This window comes from Diabrotica undecimpunctata, unplaced genomic scaffold (genome assembly GCF_040954645.1).
Source record: "Diabrotica undecimpunctata isolate CICGRU unplaced genomic scaffold, icDiaUnde3 ctg00001041.1, whole genome shotgun sequence".
Lineage (NCBI taxonomy): Eukaryota > Metazoa > Arthropoda > Insecta > Coleoptera > Chrysomelidae > Diabrotica > Diabrotica undecimpunctata.
In genome coordinates this window covers 1-25,199 of record NW_027312674.1, presented here as the reverse complement: position 1 = coordinate 25,199, position 25,199 = coordinate 1, and the positions used below count along the sequence as shown (strand labels likewise).

At 32.5% G+C, this 25,199-nt stretch overlaps 1 protein-coding gene across 1 annotated transcript; it reads right to left on the bottom strand.

The window, feature by feature from the left end:
* Window positions 1-365: 365 nt before the first annotated feature.
* LOC140431701 (uncharacterized) lies at window positions 366-24,469 on the bottom strand (the record flags this gene model as incomplete). Its single annotated transcript, XM_072519585.1, has 5 exons — window positions 366-549; window positions 7,410-7,581; window positions 16,142-16,373; window positions 23,554-23,886; window positions 24,249-24,469. Coding segments are annotated over 5 exons (1,142 nt in total), but the record flags the coding sequence as incomplete, so codon positions are not given.
* Window positions 24,470-25,199: the final 730 nt, after the last annotated feature.

Below are 25,199 nucleotides of genomic sequence, written 5' to 3'. Positions count from 1 at the left end.
AATATTACAAATTAAGTGGATCAAACAGAAAAGAAACAGTTCGATTTTAAGAGAACTAAAAATCAGAAAAAGGCTCTTCGAAAACTTCAACTAAAACAATTATTTTAATACCTGGAACATCTTAGTAGACCACAAGCAAAATTCCCAACAAGGTAGATTGACTAAATTACAGGAACCTACAAAAGACCAACGCACGATTGAAAAGAAATGACCGGAGGCAGAGTTTTATGGAGATGGAGTATACATACACAATATCAAGATGACTACTACACTATTTTCGTGGGGTACAAGAATAAAAAGAGACGGTGTTCATAGTTCTTCACTATTTTGTTTTACTCTAGGATATGGATCTCTGTGTTATTTACCACATATTAAACACAGAATATCTTTTAAAATTAATACATACGCGAGTTTTTCCATTGTCTCAGAATTCCATAATATTGCTTTTTCATCATCTCCAGCAGTCAGTAATAGAGTGTTGTCAGGGCAGAACCGGCAAACTTTTAATGATAAAATATTTTTTGGCAACGATCGTATTTTTTCGCCAGTCTAAAAATAATAAATGTAAACATAAAAAATCTTTTAAAATTAATGCAAAAATAATAGTTACTCATTATTTAGAGTGAAACCTCAACATAAATAAAACAATGTACAAAGTATCGAGTAACAGGATGGACTACAGAAAATATGGGACGGAATAATTGTGAGAAGGATTCGTAAAAGTAACAGAAATATCACAAAATCAGTTTAAATGTATCGAAGGCAGATCAACAACAGATACAACTCTTAATTCTTCTTCTTCTTCTGGTTCCTATCCGTTTCGGATGTTGGAATTGGCAATCATGACCTTGCTCGCTGCGGCTCGAAACAGCTCCGTTGATGTTTTCTTAAACCATGTTCTTAAATTCCGCAGCCATGATATTCTCCTTCTACCGGGTCCTCGCTTACCTTTGACTTTACCTTGCAATATAGACTGCAGCAGGGAGTAACGGTGCTGATTTCTCATAACGTGTCCCAGATATTGCAATTTTATGCGTTTGATCGTAAACACAATCTCTGGTTCCTTCTTCATTTTTTCTAGAACTTCCTTGTTCGTGATCCTTGATGTCCATGATATTCTCAGCATTCTTCTATAAAGCCACATCTCAAATGCTTCAAGTTTTTTAATAGTGGTGTCTGTAAGCGTCCATGCCTCCGCCCCGTACAACAACACAGAGAAAACATAGCATCTCAAATGTCTCATTTTTGTATCTAGGGATATGTTGTGACTTTTGAAGATGGCGCTCATTTTGTTAAAGGACCGTTCTTGCCTTTCCTATGCGGCACTTTATTTCCTGTACATTGCTCCACTGTTCGTTTATAATAGTTCCCAGGTAGCAATATTGTTTTACTCGCTCTATCTGCGTCCCATTAATGTAAAGATGAGCCCCATTTATATTCTCCTTGCTGATAATCATTTGTTTCGTTTTTTGGGTATTAATGTTTAGTCCGTACTGTTGACTGTACTCGTTTATTCTGTCCATTAGTCTCTGAAGTCCCTCTAAACTATCTGCTATCACCATGGCGTCGTCGGCATATCTAACATTGTTTACTCTTTCACCATTTAGAAGGATGCCTTCGTCTATTCCGTAAAGACAACTCTTAATATAAATGTGAAAATATAGAAATGAAGAAAAAAAGGCTCGTAAGGTAAAGACGCCAATTAAGGCCACGTTAAGGTTTAAATGTCTGTAATATTTTATTCAGCAAAAATATGGGGAGAAGTCTTTTATACGTATTGCCTAACATTTTAGCTATCGAATTTCACGATAAAATACTTAATAAATAAGTAAAAAAATATAAAATTTTAACATTGAATAAATCATTAACATTGAATATTTGGCCTTATTTGGAACTGGTAACTTAATAAGGCCAGTTTCATTTTTTCAAGAAATTTACATGCATAATAAATTTTAAACCTAACAATTAAAGAATAAATACAAAGTTTAGTGAAAGAAACTTTTATTCATATTAAAAACAAAAATTTGTCAATACATTAAGTACATATTATCGCACATTTACACACATCAAAGACATACAAATATATCCTTGTCTTTTATTAATCCTATACATTCCTTGTGGATATACTTATAACAACAAACACACTTGCGCATATCAGTCACTCTATCGTCATCATACAAGAAACAGTACCATGAATCTTTTTTAAATTTGGTGTTGGTTTTACTGAGCTATGAGATTTAGCATTAAATAAATCTCTGGTAACTTATTGTGCTTTCGCATTAATGATCTGTCGACGTTTTTGTTGTTGATACTTTTAACTCCGGTGTAATTAGCAAACCACTGGAACTAAAAGTTGCATTTAGTGCTTCACATGGCTCTGTCTCACTTATTTTTGCACACTTATTTTTATCATATTTATTAGACGTGTAAACTGCATCATTATAATCCTCGCTGGAAGCTGTACCACTTGTGTAATACCCACATGAGTCACTGTCTTTATCTGAGATGTAAGTTTGAAAAACTTTAGTCAGTTGCAAAAAGCAAAACTGTTTTGCTTTTTTTTGGTAATTTTTCTTTTCTCACTACTCGAGAATGGTTTACTTTTATTATTTTTGTTTACACCCGCTGCAGGATAGCTGTTTTTCGAAATTTGTATTATTTTTGTCAGTTTTCTTGAAAATCTTAGGCGATTGTTTCAACCTTTCGTTTTCTCAGACAATTAGGTGCAAAGGCAGCATCCAGAATAGCATTTGGATTGAATGACCATATTCCAGTTGCTTTAAATCCAGAACAAAGTTTTTTTTGCGTCAATACGTTTTTCCAAACCGGCATAAATATTTGCCCAAACCTTGCTGGGTTGATGGGTACGTTCGTTATTATGGTTTACCCCAAAAATTTGACACCTTCTTATCCCAGTAAGATTCAAAACTCTTGAAAACTGCTTTATCAAAAATTAAACGGGCTGGTCCAGGATTTTTGAATCGGCAGAAATAATCTAACCACTCTATAAATGCATCTGCTGTTATGCTTCCTTTCTTGGTCATTATAATTTTTGTTTTTGCTGAAGATTACAATACCATTCTGGTTTAACTCGTTGCCATTTCATAATGATAAGTGGCGGAATGCTGTTGTCTATGTCGTTGCCACATGCCACGATTGTTATATTTATGACGTGCTCTGGTGCTACGATATGCACTATTTTAGCACCTTTACTGCCAATACAGTTTGTTGGTGATGCAGTGTAAGCTGGCATCCTTTTTGTCCATGTTGGTAATTTGAGCATGTTTTCCTGCGAAAGCATTCTCATATAAAATCTGTCGAGGTTTTTTGAAATAGTCACTAATAACTGTATGATTTCATTTTTGGGCTCAGGCCAAATTGAGTTTTTGAGCCGATGATTACAATATCAGGATGCCTAGAAAAAAACAATTTTATCCATTTTTTTCCAACTATCTCGTTTTTAACCTTTTTTCATAATATTTTGGAGGTTAATGGCATACCCACGTCACACAATGTTCCTATACGCCTAACCAATTCATCTTCCTGAGGTTTTGTAAGTACTGGAAGCCGCCCAAGTCGTTTTTGTGAATTACCACTGGCTAGATAGTTACATAACGTACGCCGAGGAATATTAAATGTAAGTACTGCCTTATGAACAGCCATGCCATTTCGTACGGCATTCATTGCAGCTTCAGTGGCCTCTTCGGTCCACTGTGCCACCCACTTCCTGGTGTACATATCTGCAAAGAAAAAATATTTTAAACGATTATGTAAACAAATTCTTTATAATTTCAACCAGCTCTTAATAAGACCAGTCGACTCTTAATAAGGTCAATGAATTGGCCTTATTAGGGCACTGTCTACTTTTCTATTTAACATGAAAGAACAATAAAAAAGCAATATAGCGAAAAACAGTACCGGTTCCTAAAAGAGTATTAATTTTCTATTGCTATATATATATATATATATATATATATATATATATATATATATATATATATATATATATATATTATTTAAGTAACTTTATATTGATTTTATAACTTACCTAAAATTGATAACCGAACTTCGGCACCGTAGTAAACAAATGTCTAGTATACTTCACGCTGCTGTTTGGTACTACCAACTGAATGACGTAGACGATTTTGACTGGGAAAGCGATTTACAGTGACATTTAGTATATAATATCTATATTTAAGGAAATATTTACAATTGCCTTATTAAGACAATGGCCTTACTTGGCGTCACTACCTTATGGTATTTATTATTAAAGGAGTACTACTTGCAAATACTGTGAAAATTGTGAAACATAAATGATAGAGTAACTACTAGTGTTAGAATAGGTGTAAAAGAGATTTAATCAATTTAAAAGTGATATGCCGATGGTATCAGAGCTTGGTGTTGATAGGTGGATGAATATGGTGGATATGCATGCAATATAGCTAAAGTGAGATATATAAAAGACTTCGGATTGGGACGAGATTAGAATTTTTATTAAAAAACATGAAAACAAATGTATAACAGGGTCTTCACCTTTGCGACAAGGTTCAATATAAACGGTGTTATAAAATGGGTTTATAAAAAGAGGTATTAGTGAATACCTTCCATATTGTTAATATAATTGAATGGTGATTGGAAAAAGGATAACATTCATGCGAACTATGTTTTTAGAAAATAAAAAAAAACTGTTTTGCGCCGAAGCCGCTAGTTTTACCAAAAACTTTTCTATTGAACATTGGATCACTTTGCAAAAGATACATTTAATGCCAAAGTACTAACATTGCATGGCTATTAGGTAAGTAGTTATTAATATTTGAAAGTACAAAAATCTTATTCTTTTTCCACTCAAAATCAAAAACGTAAGTAAAACAAAATAAAAAAGGGCATTTATAAAGAACTAATTTTTATTTCAGAAATAACTTGAAACAAATGACATTTACATATTTTCAGTCTTCTGGCTCACTGTTCTCTCTATTTGTTGTAGGATTTATGAGTATATTGTCATAGAAGGCCCTATAGTCTTCTGGTATATAATGTATTATTTTGGAAATATCTTGTAACTTCTTGGAGTTGATAGGAAGTTTACCATTGTATGCTTTTGTGATGGGAAGGTTTACATTATCTTGTTTCTTCATATTAAAAAGACCATAGGTGAAACCATCAATGAATTCAGACGCCTTAATATAGCCTTTCATTGTTTGGGTATATGTTTAATGTCTGCATTTGCTTATGGTAAATGACTGCTTTTTTTTCAACATCTTTGGCAGTCTTTTTATAATATTGTGGCCACCAGCCTTTGAAATCCAGTATATCGGTATTTTTTAGCCGTTCTACTTGGAACTTATATTGTTCTTTTTCTTAGAAGACGCAATAAGTTCATGGTATTGATCAGGAAATAAATCCTATCAATTTTTTTTAAAGAGCGCTTACTAACTGAGAAGTTTCTGTCACAATGCAAAAAACTATGGCCTCGGATTGGAAAATATTGATGAATTTCTTGAAATCTACCATTCATGGTCAGTGCAGTAAACAACCTGGTTAAAGTGTGATTACGATTTTGTCCTGCACATGCATCACTAAAGACATGCAAGATTTTTACTTCTTCAGGGATATATTCAGTTATGAAGTCCAAAACCGACGTACTGACTTCATTGGGGCCTCGCTGAGCATATCCCTCTGTGTATGTGTAGAACATTAATATATCATTGCCAAGGCTATGGACATTAAAAACATAATACCAAAGTTTGCGTAAATACAACATTTCTTGAACTGGCATTAAAGGAAGGGAAGGTTTTGCATATAATCAAAGACTATTGCTCCAACGTCATTTGTCTCCTTATAGGTCTCTTTGATTTCTTGGAATTTTTTATAAAATTTAGATGCTCGTCTTTTATGTATCATAAGCTCTGCAACTGCGCATCTATTTGCAGTTTCATTAAGAGTTTTCGACATTATTTTTTTCATTTAAATCTTCACAGGTCTAGCAAACGTCGACTTGGGGTCTACCAAACCGATATCGATAGTTTTCTCGGAAATGTCGCAGATAATATTCATACTTAACGATAGTTCTTAAATCAGGATTTTCATTAATAAAGAGCTCATATATCTTAGTTACACTTAAGCTAGCATCTAAGTAGATAGTTAACTTAGAAGAATAATGAGACTCTTTTTTCGGAAATGATTTTATGTGATCATCAATTTTCGCAACAATCGTGACATCAAGTTTATTTGCACGATTTGCATGTCTTCCTCTCATATCAACTGGTAAAGTTTTAGATTCGACAATTTTCGTTATGCGTTGTACGGCTTTGTTGGAGAGAGCATGTAAACTTATATAAGCATTGCGTCAAATTTCAATTCTGCACGTGTCTTTCGTAGCAAAATACTTAAAGAAGAAGGAATCTGTCTAGCTTCTGCTGACGCAGGACGATGTCTGGCAACATCGTGTCTTTCTATTAATCCGATTAGGTATGTATCTTTTTCATTTTCTGGTCTTCCACTATAAACGATTTCGATGATTGAACGTTTTTCTTCAAATGTGAAATCCGCCATACATTTCTTACGACAAGTGCAATCTAGTCCGGTTACTTTAGCATTAACTAGTGTACCTTTATGTGTAACAAATTCTCTTCCTGATTGTCTTGCCAATTTTTCCCTTTCTTTTATGTGAAATTTTTTATCGAGCTTTCGCGTTTTTCCTACACCTGCAGGTTCATCCTCCGAATAGTCCGAATCCGACATTTCTATAAACAAAGAATAAATTTTAATATTTTTATTCAACAATAACATGCTAACTTACCCACTAGACACTGAACTATTAAATTATAGACAACTTCAATTTTCACGACAGTCAATGTTAAATAATATTCACTTTTAAACCAACTTTTAAAACACTCCTTTTCCGCTCAACAACATGGTTTTTACATAAAGGAGGCCGGCGATTTCATCGTTTTTACGCTCAGCAGATAGAAGATACAAATATTCATAAAATGGCTATCTCACTTTAATTCGCTATATTTTTGGAATGTTATCCTTTTTCCAATCACCCATTCAATTGCTCATAGCTGTAAAAATACTCTTAAATAAAATACGGGATGTTTGTCATCGAGTTGTGCAAGAATAGGTATAAGCAGCTATCAGAAAATATCTAAACTATGTTCAATAAACGTCATGTTATGAGCCCATCATCCGAAAAAGCTCATTCTGGACGTCGGACGTCATGTATTTCATATAATGATTACGCAGCAGTTACTTGCTCCTGGTAGAATTAATATTTTATGTGCTGATTTTATAAAAATATAGTATTTAACATATTATTATCCAAAACTGTGTGAACTATACTAAATTAGGTCATAAAAAGAAGACAAAAACGCATATTATTAATTATATTTAAGTAGAAATGAACTTACTGCTGCGTCCCATAATATAGTACAGCCATCTTGTGAACATGAAGCTAGTGTATTTCCATTTGGCGAAAATTCTACGTGATTTATTGCGTAGGTATGACCTTCTAAAGGCGAAAAACAATGTTCTTCTGCATTATTTTCTTTTGAAATTTTAAACATTCTAACTAATTTATCACTGAAAAAGAATAAATATTATAGAATATTACAAAACGTTTTTTAAAACTGTTTATTTTAATTTTATTTTAGTTTAGTTTTATTTTTCTTCGTATATTTATCTATGGAATACGTTTCATTAAGTTAAGAATACGATTAAGTTAATATCGCTACGTATCACAAAAAGTAAAATTTAAGAGGATTTACCAAGTAAAAAACAAAAGTTTAAATTTCTTATAAATAAATAAATTTACTGAGACACAAAATCGGACACCTAAAGGCTGAGAAAATATTTTCTCAGAAATTTCTGAGAAATATTTCCGGTGTGCTATGTAGTCATTAATATTTTCTTGATATACTATTTGACTATTTACACCTGCAATATTTAGCTTGAGAAAAATAATTTAAGAGACCACCTGAAACTTTTTTGAGACACTAAATAATTTCCCTTTAGTTTTTTTCTTTAAATCGCTATCAAGTTTAAATTGTGATTTTTGAGTAACTTAAATGTCCAATGTAGTGACGTAAACCACTTATAGCACGTAATATTTTTCTTTATTCCAGAAATTAGCTGAACTAACCTTTTTACGACAGAAAAAGAGCTGCTTACTAATAAATTATTAGTCCATCAAGCTGAGTCCCAACGTAGAATTTCAAATTATTCGTATAAAAAGTTTTAGCATCGACGATTACTATAATTTTTAGTCCATAAATCCATCAGTCCTTTTTCGGCTTATTTGGAATATACTGCTGAAATGCAGATCTTCCATGAAATGATTCTAGCATTTTATCAATCGTTACAAGTTTAGAAACGTTGTACTTCGTTTTGCATCTATAAAAATAATCATTAAAAATTTTCCTTCAGGGAGCTGATTTATCAAACTGTTTCCTAAGTTCGCTGTAATCCACAGTATCAAATCATATAGCCCTCAATAGAAGCTGAAACCGATTAAGTCTCATAAGTCGAAAAATTCCACTCCTGTACCGTCTTGCATCCATAAGTGCTTTAAATTTATATGACATGAAAGCAGAATGCCTACCAAATAAAAAAGACCTAACACTGCCTTTTTTGCAAGATATCTATTTGTGTATTGAACTATTTCTTGGGTATAAGGTCGCGAAATTACAATTTCTAAGCCTAAAGAAGCGTAACCGCTTTTTTGGCAATTTTAGTGACTTCGCGGAACTGAGTGACAATATTCTTTACTCTGGTTTTAGTTTTTCATGAAACTATTGGAAATTTGTTCCATAAAGTTTTCTTGTCTTTTTCAATAACAGACATACCTCGTCCGATATTTGGGTCAACTACTTCTTCACCTTCAGAGAACTCTAAGTCTGATTCATGGTTACTAGTTGTCTCTTAACCTTTATCCATACGTTCTGTATCATCAGAGCCACTTAACACTTCTTTGTTGCTTGAAACCTTCTCTTTCAGTTTCAGAAGACGTATTTGGTCTTCTTTGTAATGTGTCATAATCTGAAACAACCAATAAAGTTACTTACTTTTTTACTAACAATATTGTTTTTATAATTTTTTTAATTTAAAAAAGTTACTGCAATAAATATTTTATCACTACTTACCGAAATTTACTAAGAAGAAAATAAAATACCTACTTATAACTTTATCAGTTCAAACACACAATTTATTCCGTAACAACGCGCGCTGCTGTCGAAAGCACCGCGTGAGAACAACTGAAGATTTAATTATATACCTACCTTCTTCGACTTAAATACCAAAACTACCAAAAACATCTGTAATTCATTAATGATAACACTAAATAAGTATTCCTAAGATTGCAAATAGGATAAATAAAGAAATAGAAATTTTAAATATATATACGAGAAGAAAAATTGGAATATCTCGTACATATTACACTTGGAGAGAAATACACCTTGCTCCAACTGATTATGCAGGGAAAGATCCAAGGAAGGAGAAGCATAGGGAGGCGTAGAACGTCATGGCTGCGCAACCTGAGAGAGTGGTACTGATGTACATCAAATGGACTTTTTAGAGCAGCCGTCTCAAAAGTCCGAATAGCTATGATGATTGCCGACCTCCGCCGCGGAGATGGCACTTGAAGAAGAAGATTGAAAATAAATATAGCTTCTAAAAATTTTGCCAGACTATATTTTAGAAAAACCCTGTCTAAATGCCCGTGGCGCGTTTACTGCCAGATTAAGTAAGCATGTTATTTAAGTTAATTAAACAATGATAAGAAAATTAAGCGATAAAAGAAAAATTAAACTTTAATTTAAAGACCATTTGGTGGGGTGATTCGAACATTTTTCGAAGTATACAACACGTTCAATAATTAATATACTTATGCAGAGCCAGTTAGCATATCAGGCATTTCTAAGATATTACAACAAATTAATTAATTTGGAAATAATGAAAATCGCTTTTGCGCAAGACAATCCACATTTAAGCTCGAGAATTTTAGCCTCTAATCATAACATCTGACAAAGTTCAATAATAGAATACATGAAAAACATAAGTTACATAACATAAGTATAAGTGCAAGAGTACACTTGTAATTTAGTGCAAGAATTACACAAAGATGACTCTAATAGAATTAGAGTTTTGTGAAAAAATAATGGAGCCATTTAATAGAAATTTGGTGTTTGCTAACAATACAATTTTATGAGATAAAACTTGATTTTATCTATACGGCACTGTAAGTAAACAAAACTGTTAATACTAAGCACTGTTAAAATTCTCACTAAATGGCGGAAACCCATAGTGAATTTCCTTAAGAGGTTAGTATATGCGCAGAAATTATTGGCAGGAATTATTGGTAATAAGTACAGCAAATAGTACAAGAATTAATCACACTACTCCCAAATAATAACAACCCGAACATCTCAAATGAAGCTTTGTAGTACCAGCCAGACGGAGCTATGATTCCCATTTCCCATTATGATGCGACCGTCGTAATTATTTGAACGACGAAATATTTCCAAGTTAATAGATTGGGAGAATGGGCATCCAAATGGCTAGATAAATGGTCAGACTTTACTCCGCTGGATTTTTTTTGTGGGGATATATAAAATCAAAAGTATATCATTTAAACCAATACTATGGACAAACTAAAGGAAAGAATTCGTACTGAAATTAGTGCCATTCGACCCGAAACTTTTGAAAAGGTTCTGCGTAAATTCAAGCAAATGTTGACTTATTGCCAACAAGTGAGGAAATCTTAATTTGAGCATCTTATTTAAACTGGTTTTTAATTAAATATAAACATATTGTTCTGAAGCTATTTTCTTGTGGCATTTTAAAGTGAACACTATTTTATTGGCAATGAGGTACAACTGTGGCTTGCTCCCAATAAATATTTAATCCCAATATTCAATAAAATAGTATCTAAATATAAACATAATTTCTTGAAACTATTTAACTAATTTTTATGTGTATCCGTGTATCTTAAAAATTACTATATTATCATAAATAGCAATACATTTGCCGTTCTTACAATTCCATTGTCTATTGTTGCATCACATGTCTATTGTACAATCATCCAAAAAAAGGAAAACTAAATTTAAAAATTAAACTGTCTCGGAGTTTTTTACTTACATAATACCCAACGAAGACATTTTGGGGTTTGAACTCAAACGATTGAATTTTTACCAATTGTAATTAATTAAATTAAGGTCTTTTATGTTAAGGTCTAGCCAGGATTTATTTCTGACTTCAGTTATGAGATTCATTATTGTTTGGAAATCGTCCAGATTATCTGCAAAAACTATGTCGTTATTTGCTTTCTGATCTTATTTAGCCATTCACGGTTTAATAATATTCACTTTTTGATGCACCCTTTTAGAGCTTCCCTTAAGACACATTTAGAATAACGGAGCAATAAAATACATCCTTGTCCTAATTTCGGTGTTATTATGATTTTATCAGATGTTTGTCGTATATTCTCGATTGTTTCCATTATAGTTATTAATTTGTCATGTATACCTTCGTCAAATGCTTTTTAATAATCTCTAAAGGATATGTATATTTTACAATTTATATTCCTGTATACTCAGATTTACATATGGAGCAGAAGATGTACAAGTTTAAAAAATAAAGAAGGAGCTGATATGACGTTGACTAAAGCCACATACTGTTTCACTTGACTCCACAAAATCTCAATCGGGTTCAGTTCGTAGTGATAAGGCGGCAGTCTCAATTGTTTCAATTTTATACTTGTCATACTCGTCTCTAAATGCGACCAGAGTTTCCAGTAATTCACTTTCTAGGTAATCTTCCTCGAAGAAAATGTCCTCTTCGATTTGCAAATCCTTGATTTGCCTTTTGTTCTACAATTTTTTCGGGAAATCAAATTTGTGGGAGTGGTATGACTCATTATTCAAAACGACAACGTTTTTCTTTGTCTTTCGACAAGTTTGGAATTAACTTCTTCTTAAACCATTCTTCATATAGATCTCCGTCCATTTCGTCATTGTAATCAGCGGTTCCCTTCTTGGCAAAGAAAGTTATTTCGACCCATGCCACAAAAACAGTTTCGCTTCCAGCATAAAGAAGAGCAAACCGAGCTTTGAGTTGGAGCTTTCAGTCCAGTAGAGAACCCTTTTTTTGAAGGCATCTCGGGGATTCTTGATCGTTGTGTCTCTCCATTCCAGTTTGACTGAAGCACCGACGTTTAAGTTCAAGACTCATCGGTATACATTACATTACATCGGTATACATCGGTTTACATTATCGTTCTTCCTCAATGTTTTTATTTGTCTGAGGTACTTGTGTCTCCAGAATATGATACCTTTTCTTTCCATTATTATCAAATCTCGACCTCTTTTACTGTATTCAAAACCCTTGTGATTTAGTAGCCTACGAAATATGGTTTTTATAAAAGCTGGTAGGTCCTCATCATCCTTTACTATGTTCATTATGCTGTCGACGGTTGAAGGTATGTTTTCCAAAAAACAATCAAGAGCAATTTTCTTTATTCGAGATTTCACTTCCTCATCGCAAAATATTCTCACGTGAATTGGTCTAGAAACTGTTTTTCTTTCTTTTGTACCGGTTTCAGTTCGCCTTGTTGGGTCTCTTCGCAGACTTCATAAATTTTGCGAATACTGATACTGCACATTTCCGAAACTTTTTCTACAGCAAAAGTGAAGCTGTCACCATTTTTCAAGTTCAGATGATAGCTCAATACATTTAACACCACACGTTTTACCTGCACCCTAAGAGTTATACTCTGTTTGAAATTCATGACAGATACTGGCCATGGCTCCATGATGTAGGTACTTTCATTCGCTTGCGAAAATGATATAGAACTGAGCTTTCATAGTTTTTGTCAAAAACAAGTTTTTGGTCTAATGGCCAGTACCCAAATCGACAAAGAGACATGTTTGTTTTGCATGGATAATGGGAATTAAAACTGATTCGCTTCTCCTAATGACTTTATAATGATCTTTATATCGCAAAGAATGTGTTTACAATGAAAACTATTGAAAATTGATAAATACAGAGATTGTTCGACAATGTAACCCTTTTATTTATACATCGATAATTGAATACTGCTTTAGTTGAAACAATAATGATAGTCTTTTATACAACCGTATGAAAATTGTTGTGTGCGCGTATATTCCAGTGTTATGATTCTTAAATCCGGTCCTGATGCGCCGCTCGAGGCAAACCGCAAGGGTCCACACCAGAGGTCAGCACCGTTCTCGCGTAAAAAATACACTGCCCATCTTACCTGCACTGCATTCTAACAGTGACTTCTACTATAGACGTATATATGCACCTGATATCAATACCTCTGTCAATATACAGAAAAAAATAAGATAGAAAGCAAGAACAAGGCAAAAAGTAATAAATACGGCAGCTGAAAGAAAATTAATATATCAGTTTAGCATGCAATAATCAGGGCCGCCCAGAGCCAGGCCGGGCCCCGGGGATGAGACCCGGCCGCCCCCCCCCAAACCCAGTTGAACGAAAATTTCCAAAATTTGATAACTCATAAACTGGGATATGTAATAGTGAACACTCATGCTGTTGACACAGGAAGGAAGAAAATTAAAACAGGTTTAACATTTAAACTTTGTTTTTAATTATTTACAATAGAATTGTTAGTTACAACATAACTTTTCGTGCTTTCATATCCGCAAAGTTTTGGATCACGTGGTCTAAATCAAGAGTTTTTGCAAGTTTCGACTCTATGCTTAACAGTCCCAAATCAGAAAATCGTTGTTACCCTATAGTAGATCTTAAACAATTCTTAATTCACTTAATTCAAAACACTAAATGATCTCTCGGCCTGAGCAACGGATACTGGTAGGCAACAGAATATGCGAACAGCAATGCACACATTGGGGAAAAGATTTGTCACATTAAGGGACACGAGATTGTTCAAAAGTTTTGCTGGTTTCAGCGACGTATCTGAGATGTTTGATTTACTAACAGTTTTCAAGTAAATCATTTCATCAACTAGATCCCTGCTTACATCTGAATTGTACTCTTCGGCGAATCTTACACAACTTTCTGAGATCGTATTCTCGTCCATTTCGTTATACTTCCATAAAAATGAAAATTTCATTTCGATTTCTCTCAGTGCTGTGAACCTCGTTTTCAGGTTGGCACCAAAACATCAATTATTGTGTAAAAAACTTCTGTTTTGAAGCGTTCTTCCGGGGATAAATTTAACATTACATCTTCTGTAGCTGTTTCATCGTGAAAAGTCTTCCTCTTTCTCGCACGGGAAGTGGAGAGTTCCGGTTCGATACCATAAGCATTTGCAACATGTTTGCATTCAGACAATATCTTGTCCCAGTTATTTCTTAAGGCACTTAAATCATCAATTAGGCTCTCTATATTACTACTCTTAACATCCAAAGTAGCGTGCGTCCATAGTTTGAAGTAGTTGACTTCTGTAGTTGATGGGTACCAACACTTTCACCCAAATTGACGCCATGAGGATGCACTTGAAGGTGTTAAGATATTCTAAAACCCCATTGATTGTGGCTCTCGTTTCAACAGTTACGTTAAGATTCAACAATGATGAAACTGCCTCAATGATTTTGCCTATGTGTGCCGCTATTGGTTTCACACATTCTACTCTAGCACTCCACCTCGTATCAGACAATGAGTGCAGTGAAGATCCTACTATCTCTTTCAGAAGCTCCCATCTTTTCGGGCTGCAACTGAATAAATTGTATAGATTCTGAACAACACCAAAGAAAGTCTGTGCTTCAGTACAACTCTCAGCAGCGCATACTCCACATAAGTTCAAACTGTGGCATCCACATAGTGAGTACACAGCCAGAGGGTTTGATTTTAAAATATGAGCTTGAACACCCTTATACTTGCCACTCATATTACTGTCGTTATCGAATACCTGTCCTCTACAGTCATCTAAAGATATGTCATATTTCTCGACAAACAGACGTCGCGCCAAGGTCAGCGGCGCCTCTGCGAATCTTGTGGCAGTGGCCGATAGAGCGAGCTTCCGATCAGGGGCTGCCACGCGCAATGTATTCCCGATATATTTTTATTAATTGTAACTTATGCAAAGAAATAATTTCTTGCATATTGCCTTTTCCAAATGCATAATATTTCTTATAATAATTTCATAATTAAAACCGAAAGCAAATTCAATCTGTTGTAAAATATTTTAATAAAAGGAATTTTTTTAAATTTGCTAACAGCCGGGCCCGGGGCCCAAGGGATTTTGCCCCCCACCTCTGGTCGGGCCTGGCAATAATGAACAAATTGTATATATTAGCGTATGACTTATAGTGCTAGATAGAAGAAGAACTAACTGACCCTATGGAAGCTGGCAATGGGGTAAGATAGGGAGATTCCCCGAGCCTTTTTCTGTTTAATGTTATTATGGATGAAATAATAAGAAAAGTAAGAACTAAAAAAAGATATTAAATGGGAAAAAAACAACTTAAAATAATCTGCTATGCAGACGATGCAATGCTCTTAAAATAAAGATGATTTTTCAGATCCAGTCTGCTACACCAATTTAATATAACCGCTGGAAAATTAAACATGTTAATTTTCCCAATTTCTGCATAAAACAATATGAAGAAATAAAAATATCGGGAAAGAAATGAAAGGCAGAATTTACCAAACAGTCATCAGACCAATAATGACATACGCGACAAAAACAGGACCTGATACAGAGAAGACAAAAAAAATGCTAGAAATAGCAGACATGAAAACACTTAAACAAATTGATGGTAAAACACTATGGGAAGGAGCTAAAAGAACAGATATATGACATAAATGCAAGGTGAAGAACATGAAGCACTGGGTAGGAAATAGAAGAGTATAATGGAATGATCATATAAGCCGAATGACAACAAATAGAGTAATAAAGAAGGCAAGAGACAAGTTCTCAATAGGAAGATGATCAGTAAGAAGACCACGAAAACGATGGAATGATAACGTACTGGAGGCAGAAGTCATGTCTACATAAAAAGAAGAAGAATAAGAAGACTTATAGTGCATTTTAGATAAAAAATGGATTGACAGTAATATATTGAGCAACTACGATATTCAGATATTAAGTATATGTCAATGATTATTAATATTTATTATTTAATGTTAAAAATTTCCTTACCCAGATCCAAGGGCTAACAGATTTTTCCCACTAAAGCAACAGCTATTGACAGATCCCTCCAAGACATCTTCCAATTTTTCAAGCAACATTACTATATTTGCATTATCATTTTCTATGGGAAATAGGTCAGTTTCTGATATACGGTCTCCATTATGACTGTACTGATTCATTTCTGAGTCTAGTGTAAGGCTGTCTGTAGTATCCCAAATGATGATATTTTTATCATTTGAACCTATAAGAATATGGATAAAAAGTTAGTATGCCTGACTTTGATTTAAATGACTACTACTACACCAAAATCGTAAAAATAACTAGAGATGCAATATATGGAGTGACATAAAATGAATGAAATAAAAAATGAACAAAACCTGTAAAATTTGTATTCTTATTTCAGAAGAAACAGCGAATATGGACAGCATTAACTAAATTTTATTAAGTTTGAAAATACCTTCATTACAATAAAACACAAGGCTATCTAAAAAATACAGGTTACTGAATTAATACAAGTAACATATTATTCAAAACAAAACTTCCACGTCAAACGATAAAACTAAAATAATCAAGTTAAAGATAAACCATAACAAAACAGAATTATAACAAGCAAAAGTATAAGTAAAAGCAATATATACTTAGCTAACAAATAAATAGAAAAAGTAGATGACACGTTATGGTATGTATATATCTTATGGTCTCTCGAAAAAGTAGGCCGGATATTGTTATTAACAAAATAACTTATAACAAAAAACAATTTTTCGAATCGCTTTGAGTAAAAATTTTTTACGCGTATCTCATGAAAATAAGTACTTTATCTATCTTGGTAATTTTTAAAAAAATCTTTCTTTTTGAGTTATTTGCAATTTTTTGTTGGAAATAATAATAAGTAATTTTTGGGGTATTTTTTTTTCTAAAAAACTACTAAATGAATTACAATTCTACAAAAAGCTTTCTAATCTTTAAATCTTCAAGTACAGGGAAGAATAATATTTTGAGAAGGATAAATGGATCCTATCTTACTTAAAACATAGAACCAAATATTTCGAATTAGCCCAGTCTGGTTAAAAAAAAGGGGGAAAAATGTTTCGCAGATATCTGAAGCTTTTAAGACATAGGTGCGGGATACTAGATGATGAATAGATGAGAAGATACTCCTAGTTTTACCTTGCGTTTTTTTTAGCAATAATTTATGGTCACAATTGGATTTTTTGTCTATAAATTTTTTCCCTTATATTTTAAATAAACAATATTTATGTCATTTTTTTATGTCAAAAATATCTTTATTTTCCCGTTTTGTTAATTAAAATTGATAAATAATTTACAGAGATATTTGCAAAAAGCAGTTTTTTTGCACTAATTTATAAATTTTATTAATTTTTTTATTAACAAAATAAAATGGTATTAATACATTTAAACATCAAGGAATTACCATCTTTTAGATTTGTGCGAAATTTCCCCCCGATCCCCGAGAGATTCAGCAAATTTCATAGGATTCTTTAAGACTTAGACTATCTCAGAAGTTAAATGCATATTGAGTTTTCATCGAAATTATTTAGAAAATAAACGTTTGAAAAAGTGGTATGTTTTTTACTTATAAACAATTGTAATAACTTCTATATTTTTTAAGCTATAGACTTGTACGTACAACCATTGGATAGCTGGTAAAAAAGCTCACATTAAAAAATAAAAAACCTTCTGTGACCAATAGGAACGAAGTTAGTGACTATTTTAAAAAAAATCATATCTCCATTGTTTATAAACATTAAGAAGTAAAATTTGTACAAATTTTGAATGAAAATCTAAACTTTACATTGAAACTTATAGCTATAAAATTTATCTAATTTTTCGAAACGACGGTACTTTCGAAAGATCGACATAGGAAAGTGGAGAGGATATCTGTTTCAGCTCCGTTTTTTTTTGGCATCGGAACTTCAAATTGCAACACGTAGGAAAAATTTACATTATCTCGGCTTTCTTTGTAGCTGCAAGCCTCTTTTTTTTTATTCTGGGGTAGCTCGTCAAAATATGAATAACTACATAGTTTTCACTGGCCGGAAAATGTGGGAAAACTCGGAAAAATTGAGTCCATTTCAAATTTACCCTAAATACTTACTTTTTTTTAATTTGCTCGAATAGTCTGTCGCAGTATTAATAATGATGACATAATTTTCACCCCCCATAAATCTCGGAAAATCAACATATGTTTTTTCATTTTATATCAATGATGTAATAGTATATTTTATAAATTAAATTTCAGGTAATTTTTTACACATTATATTATTATATTCCTTATATTAATTTTAATTGTTTGTATTTTTATAATTAACAATATTGATTTTTATTTTATTTTTCTTACAAATATGATATACAATATTAATCTAATCTGCCTTACTGCTTTGATAAAATAAGACGATTTTTTCATCATTTGCCTTATTAAATTTTGCAATGTTTATTGAACTTTACTTTTTTTATTTTCTTTACATACATTGGTTTAAAAGTTAAAATTTGGTTCATTTATTAGACTTCACTGTCAGGTCTGAACCTTTTTGTTGCAGGTTGTTTGTCTTCACTTATTAAGTCAGTCTTTCCATACATTAACATATCAATCGCGATCTTGCGATTAAGGCCAAGGTGGGTCAAGGTAAGGTAGGAGAACCAGTAGGAAAATATGGGCTTGGAAACAGAAATGACAGAGGAGATCGATTGATTCAATTTTGCCAAAGTGAAGACTTCGTAATAACAAATACCTTTTTAAAATTACATCCTAGACGGTTATATACATGGACATCTCCATAACATACCAAAGAAAAAACAGTGAGAAATCAAATAGACTACATTATGATAGCAAGGAGGTATTATAATGCTGTTAAATGTACTAAGACGTACCCAGGAGCTGATATAGGCTCAGATCATAACCTGGTAGTTACTGTGATAGAGGCGAGACCAAAAAAGATTAGAAGACCACACAGAAAGGCACTAGATTTAAATAAACTTAGAAACAAAAATATACGACAAGAAACAGGAGAAGAAATAAATGAAAACCTCCGTTCAGTGCAGCAACAAATTAACGATACAAACAACATTAACCAAAAATTAAAGTACATAAATATAGCTATACAAACAGCAGGAAAGAAACATCTTACAAAAACAACAACAAAGAATAAGGGGGTGGATGACACAAGATATACTAGACTTGATGGAACAAAGAAGAAAGATGAAGAATTACCCAGACAAATACAAAGAAATAAATAAACACATAAAAAAGAGAATAAAAAAAGCCAAAGAAGAGTGGATTAAAGAACAATGTGAACAAATGGAAACCTAAGAGAAAAAGTACGATGCGTTCAATATGCACAAAAAAGTAAAAGAGATAACAGGAAGCATAAAGAAATGCCAAATAGGTAAACTTAAAGACAAAGATGGAAATCTTATTGTAAATCTAGAGAATAAAATAAAAAGATGGACAGAATACCTGAATGAATTATTTGAAGACGATAGAAACAACTTAACTCAGATAATCAATGCAACTGGGCCAGATATATTGAAAGAAGAAGTAGAATACGCAATAAGAAACGCTAAAAATGGAAAAGCAAATGGACCTGATGAAATTCCTACATGATGAAAACTGTTGAAGCTTTTGAATGATAAATCCGTAACCATAATATTAAATTTTGCAGCGAGGAGCTAAAACAGTTTCCACTCCACTTTCCTATGTCGATCTTTCGGAAGTAACTTCGTTTTGAAAGGTTTTTAGTTTCGAAAAATTGGATGAATTTTATTTTTATTCAAAATTTGTGCAAATTTTACTTCTTAATGTTTATAAACAATGGAGATATAATTAACAAAAAAATTGTCGCTAACTTCGTACCTATTATTCATAGAAGGTTTATTTTTTTGTTAAATGTGAGTTTTTTCACCAGCAATCTAATGGTTGTACGTACAAGTCTGTAGCTTGAAAAATATAAAAGTTATTACAATTGTTCATAAGTAAAAAAACATACCCCTTTTTCAAACGTTTATTTTGTTAATAATTTCGATGAAAACTCAATATTCATTTAACTTCTGAGATAGTATAAGTCTTAAGAACTCCTATAAAATTTGTTAAATGTGTAGCATCATTCATAGGGCAAGTTCAATGGTTTAAATAATTAGTCCCAGGGATAAACAAATTGAATAACTTTTAAACTATTTGACCGATCGGGGGGAAATTTAAAAGACGGTAATTCCTCAATGTTGAAATGTATTAATAACATTTTATTTTGTTAATAAAAAAATTACTTAAATTTATAAATTAGTGCAAAAAACTGCTTTTTTGCAAATATCTCCGTAAATTATTTATCAATTTTAATTGAAAAAAACGGGAAAATAAAGATATTCTTCATATAAAAAAATGGTATAAATATTGTTTATTTAAATTATAAGGGAAAAAAACTTATAGATAAAAAATCAAATTCTGACCATAAATTATTGTTTAAAAAAAAAACGCAAGGTAAAAATAGGAGTATCTTTTTATCTATTCGTTATCTAGTAACCCCACCTATGTCTTAAAAGCTTCAGATATCTGCGAAACATTTTGCCGTGAAATCGATGATTTTTGTATAACCAGACTGGGCTAAATATGCATTTCGAATAATCTATCCCGTAAGTATACGATAAGAGTGTACGGTTGCAGCGATACAGGCACGCGGCGCTTAGAAATCTTTGTTTAACTTTATAACTATGTTTTTAAAAAGATAGAAACCGCTTATCCTTGTCAAAATATTCTTATTTATACGTGAAAGTTTAAAGAGCTTTTTGTAGAATTGCAGCGTATTAAATTAGTTTTATTCTTCTTTTGTATATTTGTTTTTGGCTGTTGTCACTGATCAAATTGTTTTCTAATGCCCCTTTGTCCGATTGTTCTCGATCGACGATGGTAATACAATAAAATGTTGAAGTCGTGGACTAAAAATTATAGTTTTATTGACAGCTACTAATAATAACACTATAGATGTTAATAAGGTAACTTTATATAATAGACTGCGCTCAAATGAGCTCAAATCCCCAAATTATAATTTCACAAATAATGTATATCTCAGCGCAGAGGTTAATGCTTCTATCATACTAACAAACTTTAAACTATGAGCTTACAATACAATTTAATCTAGGCCGTTATTGCAACACTTAGGAAGTTCAATTGGAAAATATATTATTTGGCAATTTATTAAGTCTACAGGTTTGCGGTGAATTGAATCTAATTATTAAAATATTACACTATATGTTTCACAATGTTTGAATTATACACGGTAAAACTATAAAAGGTTAAGAAGTTAAAAATAATGTAAGATTACAAATTAAGGGATTACTTTGTGATTGAACACTGCTTCCAAGTATTTTAATTATTTGACAACTTCGAAATTGTATTCATTTATCGAATAATTTTGTCTAATTCTTTGTCTTTGATTTTTGGTAACTACCATATACTTGGTCTTATCTTCGTTGATCTAAAGGCCAGTTTGCCTGACCCCACATTCAAAAACGGTAACAATTTTTTCGCATCTCTGGTGAATTGTGCAATTGTGTCGACATCGTCAGAAAGAGATTAATTCTGGTCCTGTTTCCTAACTGCGTGTTCTAAAGTTAAGTTGAATACTAAAGAGGAAAATGGATCATCTTGTCTTATACCCATTTAAATTTGAAACTCATCTAATGTACAGCTACCAATTCTGATACTTGTTCTTCTTCTTCTTCTTCTTCTTTTTATATAGATATGACTCTCTCTGTTTTTCAATGTGCCTCTAGTAAGTTGTCGTTCCATCGTTTTCGTGGTCTTCCTACTGATCGTCTTCCTACTTTGGAACCGTCTCTTGCCGTCTTTACTATTCTATTTGTTGTTATTCGGTTTATATGATCATTTCATTCTACTCTTCTATTTCTTAGCCAGTTCTTAATGTTCTACACCTTAAATCTACGTCGTATATCTGTACTTCTAGCTCTGTCCCATAGTGTCTTACCATCAATTTTTCTAGGTGTTTTCATCTCTGCAGTTTCTAACATCCTTTTTGTTCTTTCTTTCGTTTCTTTTCCAATATCTTTATTTCTCCATATTGTTTCATTTAGACAGTCAGTAGCTCTGTTTGTTCTATTCACTTGATCTTCTACTTCAATTTCGAGCTTTCCGTAGCTAGATAATGTGATGCCTAGATATTTAAACTCCATCACTTGTTCTATTATCTGACCTTGCAGCTCCAATTTAAATCTTAGTAAATTTGCTGTTGTAACCATGCATGTTGCCTTCTTTGGGGCAATTAACATGTTCAACTTTCTGGCGGTTATAATTAAGTGGTGAAGCATACGTTGTAAATCATCTTCACTTTGAGAGAGTAGTATTGCGTCGTCTGCATAGCAAATTATTTTAAGTTGTTTTTCTCTCATTTGGTATCCTTTTCACTTTTTCTTTTGGTAGTTAATGAAACTGGTGGCTAGAAATATAAAAACGTTGCATGTTTTGATCTCCAAAAAGTCTTAGCGACTCCCCAATCGAACATAAGCGATTTTTATTATAAAAGTAAGTATGCCACATACAACTTCACCATATTATTATTTGATATAGGCAATAATGATGGTTTCTGTTATGTATGGCATGAACAAATTACTAAACTAGGCGAGGCTAAAACGAAATTGCTAGATATTGGTGGAAGTTTATAGAGACCCAAAAAAAGAAGGGAATTAAATCACTTATCTTCTATTCGGATAACTGTGGTGGACAAAACAGAAACCACACCATATTTTCAATGCTTGCTTATGCAGCTATCTATATGCAGTGGGTCTTGTATATTTGTAAGTATATAGTGTAACAGAAATGACACAAGAAATCTTCCTAGATTTCAAAAGCCTTGCTGGCAATAAAAATTGGAAAACTGACAATGGAAAAGGAATGATCCAATCCAGGGAACGTCCATATCGTATTGACAAATTTCCATCTAAAGTATACACAAATCTTTTGTCAATAGATAAGAAAAAGTTAACTGGGTTATTATGGCTTTGAGATACTGGAAAAATACCTACTATGTACCATGGCTTCTATAGAACTGTACATTCTGAACATCATAAAAATATGAAATCTTTGCAAGCAGTGACGACGAAGATCTACAATAATGTTTGTTTATAATATTTTGTAATTTAACTACTAACGACGAAGATTTTAATCATAAATACAGTTTCACAGAACGATGGTATGTATTAAGTATTTATAGTCCCAATTTTTTTTCAGCAAATATTGTACTAACTTATTTAAAAACCAGATAAAGAATTAAAATTGACATATTTAAAAGCACAAATGAAGCTATAAGGTAAACACAATGGATAAATATATCCATTAATCTTTTTATAATTCTATAATCATATAAAAACAATCTTTTTTAGCACAATATACTTACCAGAAGCTATAATTGACAGATCCTTGGAAATAGTGGCACAATTAACATATCTATTATGTCCATCTAGAGAAGCCACGCAATTACCTTCGTTATCCCAAACTTTAACTAGTTTATCCACACTTGTCGACACCAGGTATTCTCCGTTATGGCTGTACCGTACACACGTTACTGACGAAGTGTGGCCATCGTATACATCGAAGAGCTCTAATGCCATTTCACTGACGGTTGAGGTTTTATTTTTTACTATAAATTTGGCTGTTATTATCCATATTTTGATTTCGTTACTGTTTCCGCTTGATGCGAGTTTGTACTGTCTTGTTAATGGGTTCTTTTCTACAAAAATAAAAAAAAAACTAATACGTTATTAAAAAAATACTAATACGTTATTTTCCGGGTTTATAAGCCATTTTTCTGACGTTTTGTTTACAACTGCGGTGGACCTTATCAAAGGTAATGTGTCAAGTGTCATGACTGTCTTCCACTGACTTTTAGCTTGGTCTATAACAGAAAAACGAATTGACACTTGTAAGTATAATATTGCCGAAAAGTCTTCAATACTTATGCTAAACGAAAAGGAACTCCTGAATAGGAGTTAGCCACAATTATTTGTCATGCTATGCCGGTGTGTTCCAATCAATCTTGTGTCTCATGTATTTGATTTGTCATATTTTTACTACATTTAAAAAAAAACTTACTATCGAACGTGATATGTTTGTTAACATCAAGGGAAAATACTCCCATATCTTGAGCATTATCTACTTTCGCCATAGGAACACAAGGAGATTCGTTGGCAGTGTCTACTAAGTCCTGGGTATTCCATACCATGATCATTTCTAGTGAACATGCGCTGACCAAATAATAGGAATCTGGTGTGAACGCCAATGATTGCGTAGTCCCCTGGTGGTCAAAAATAGTTCTAAAATAGGAAATAAATTAATGAGTAAAGGTAATGTTTTAAGTTTAATAAGTAATTTTACTATAGTCGATCCGAACACTGGTTGGAAAAAAATGAAGAAGGAAGGGGAACACTGCAAAGTATTACACGAATATTTGGATGCATTTATATACATCCTGATAATACCAAAAATGTTGTATTTCCGAGTAAAAGTCGTTTTAGAAATTTACGATATTTTACACCAAAATACAATCGACAAAAAAAAGTGGGTTATTTTTTTATTCACACTTGTTAAATGTTGACTTACTCCGCTCCAGTAATGCCAATTGTGCCTGTTAAACAATAAATTTTTTGTAAATTTTGATCTGTCACACTATATTATATTCTTAAAAAATTCATTATCCTTTTGACATTATTTTATAGTTTAAAATTCTATTCTTTTATTATAGTATGTTTTCTTTAAGCTTTGAACTATGGTGTAAAAATAAGGTAGCAATTTTTGTTTCTTTTATTCGCTAGCTGAACAACATAATGGTACTTCGGGATAAGCAGCATAGTAGGCAGCAGATAAGCAACAGTAGGCTTTGATTTGTTATTTTTTTGTTGAAGACAACCATAATATGTCAAATTTTTAAAGTATTCTGTTTACAGTGTCACGGGTAGTTCGTGGTCGATCTGGATATTTTTTAACAAATAAAGCACAGGTTTCAGTAATAACTCTTATCATATTCTCCAACTCTGAGATAGCGCG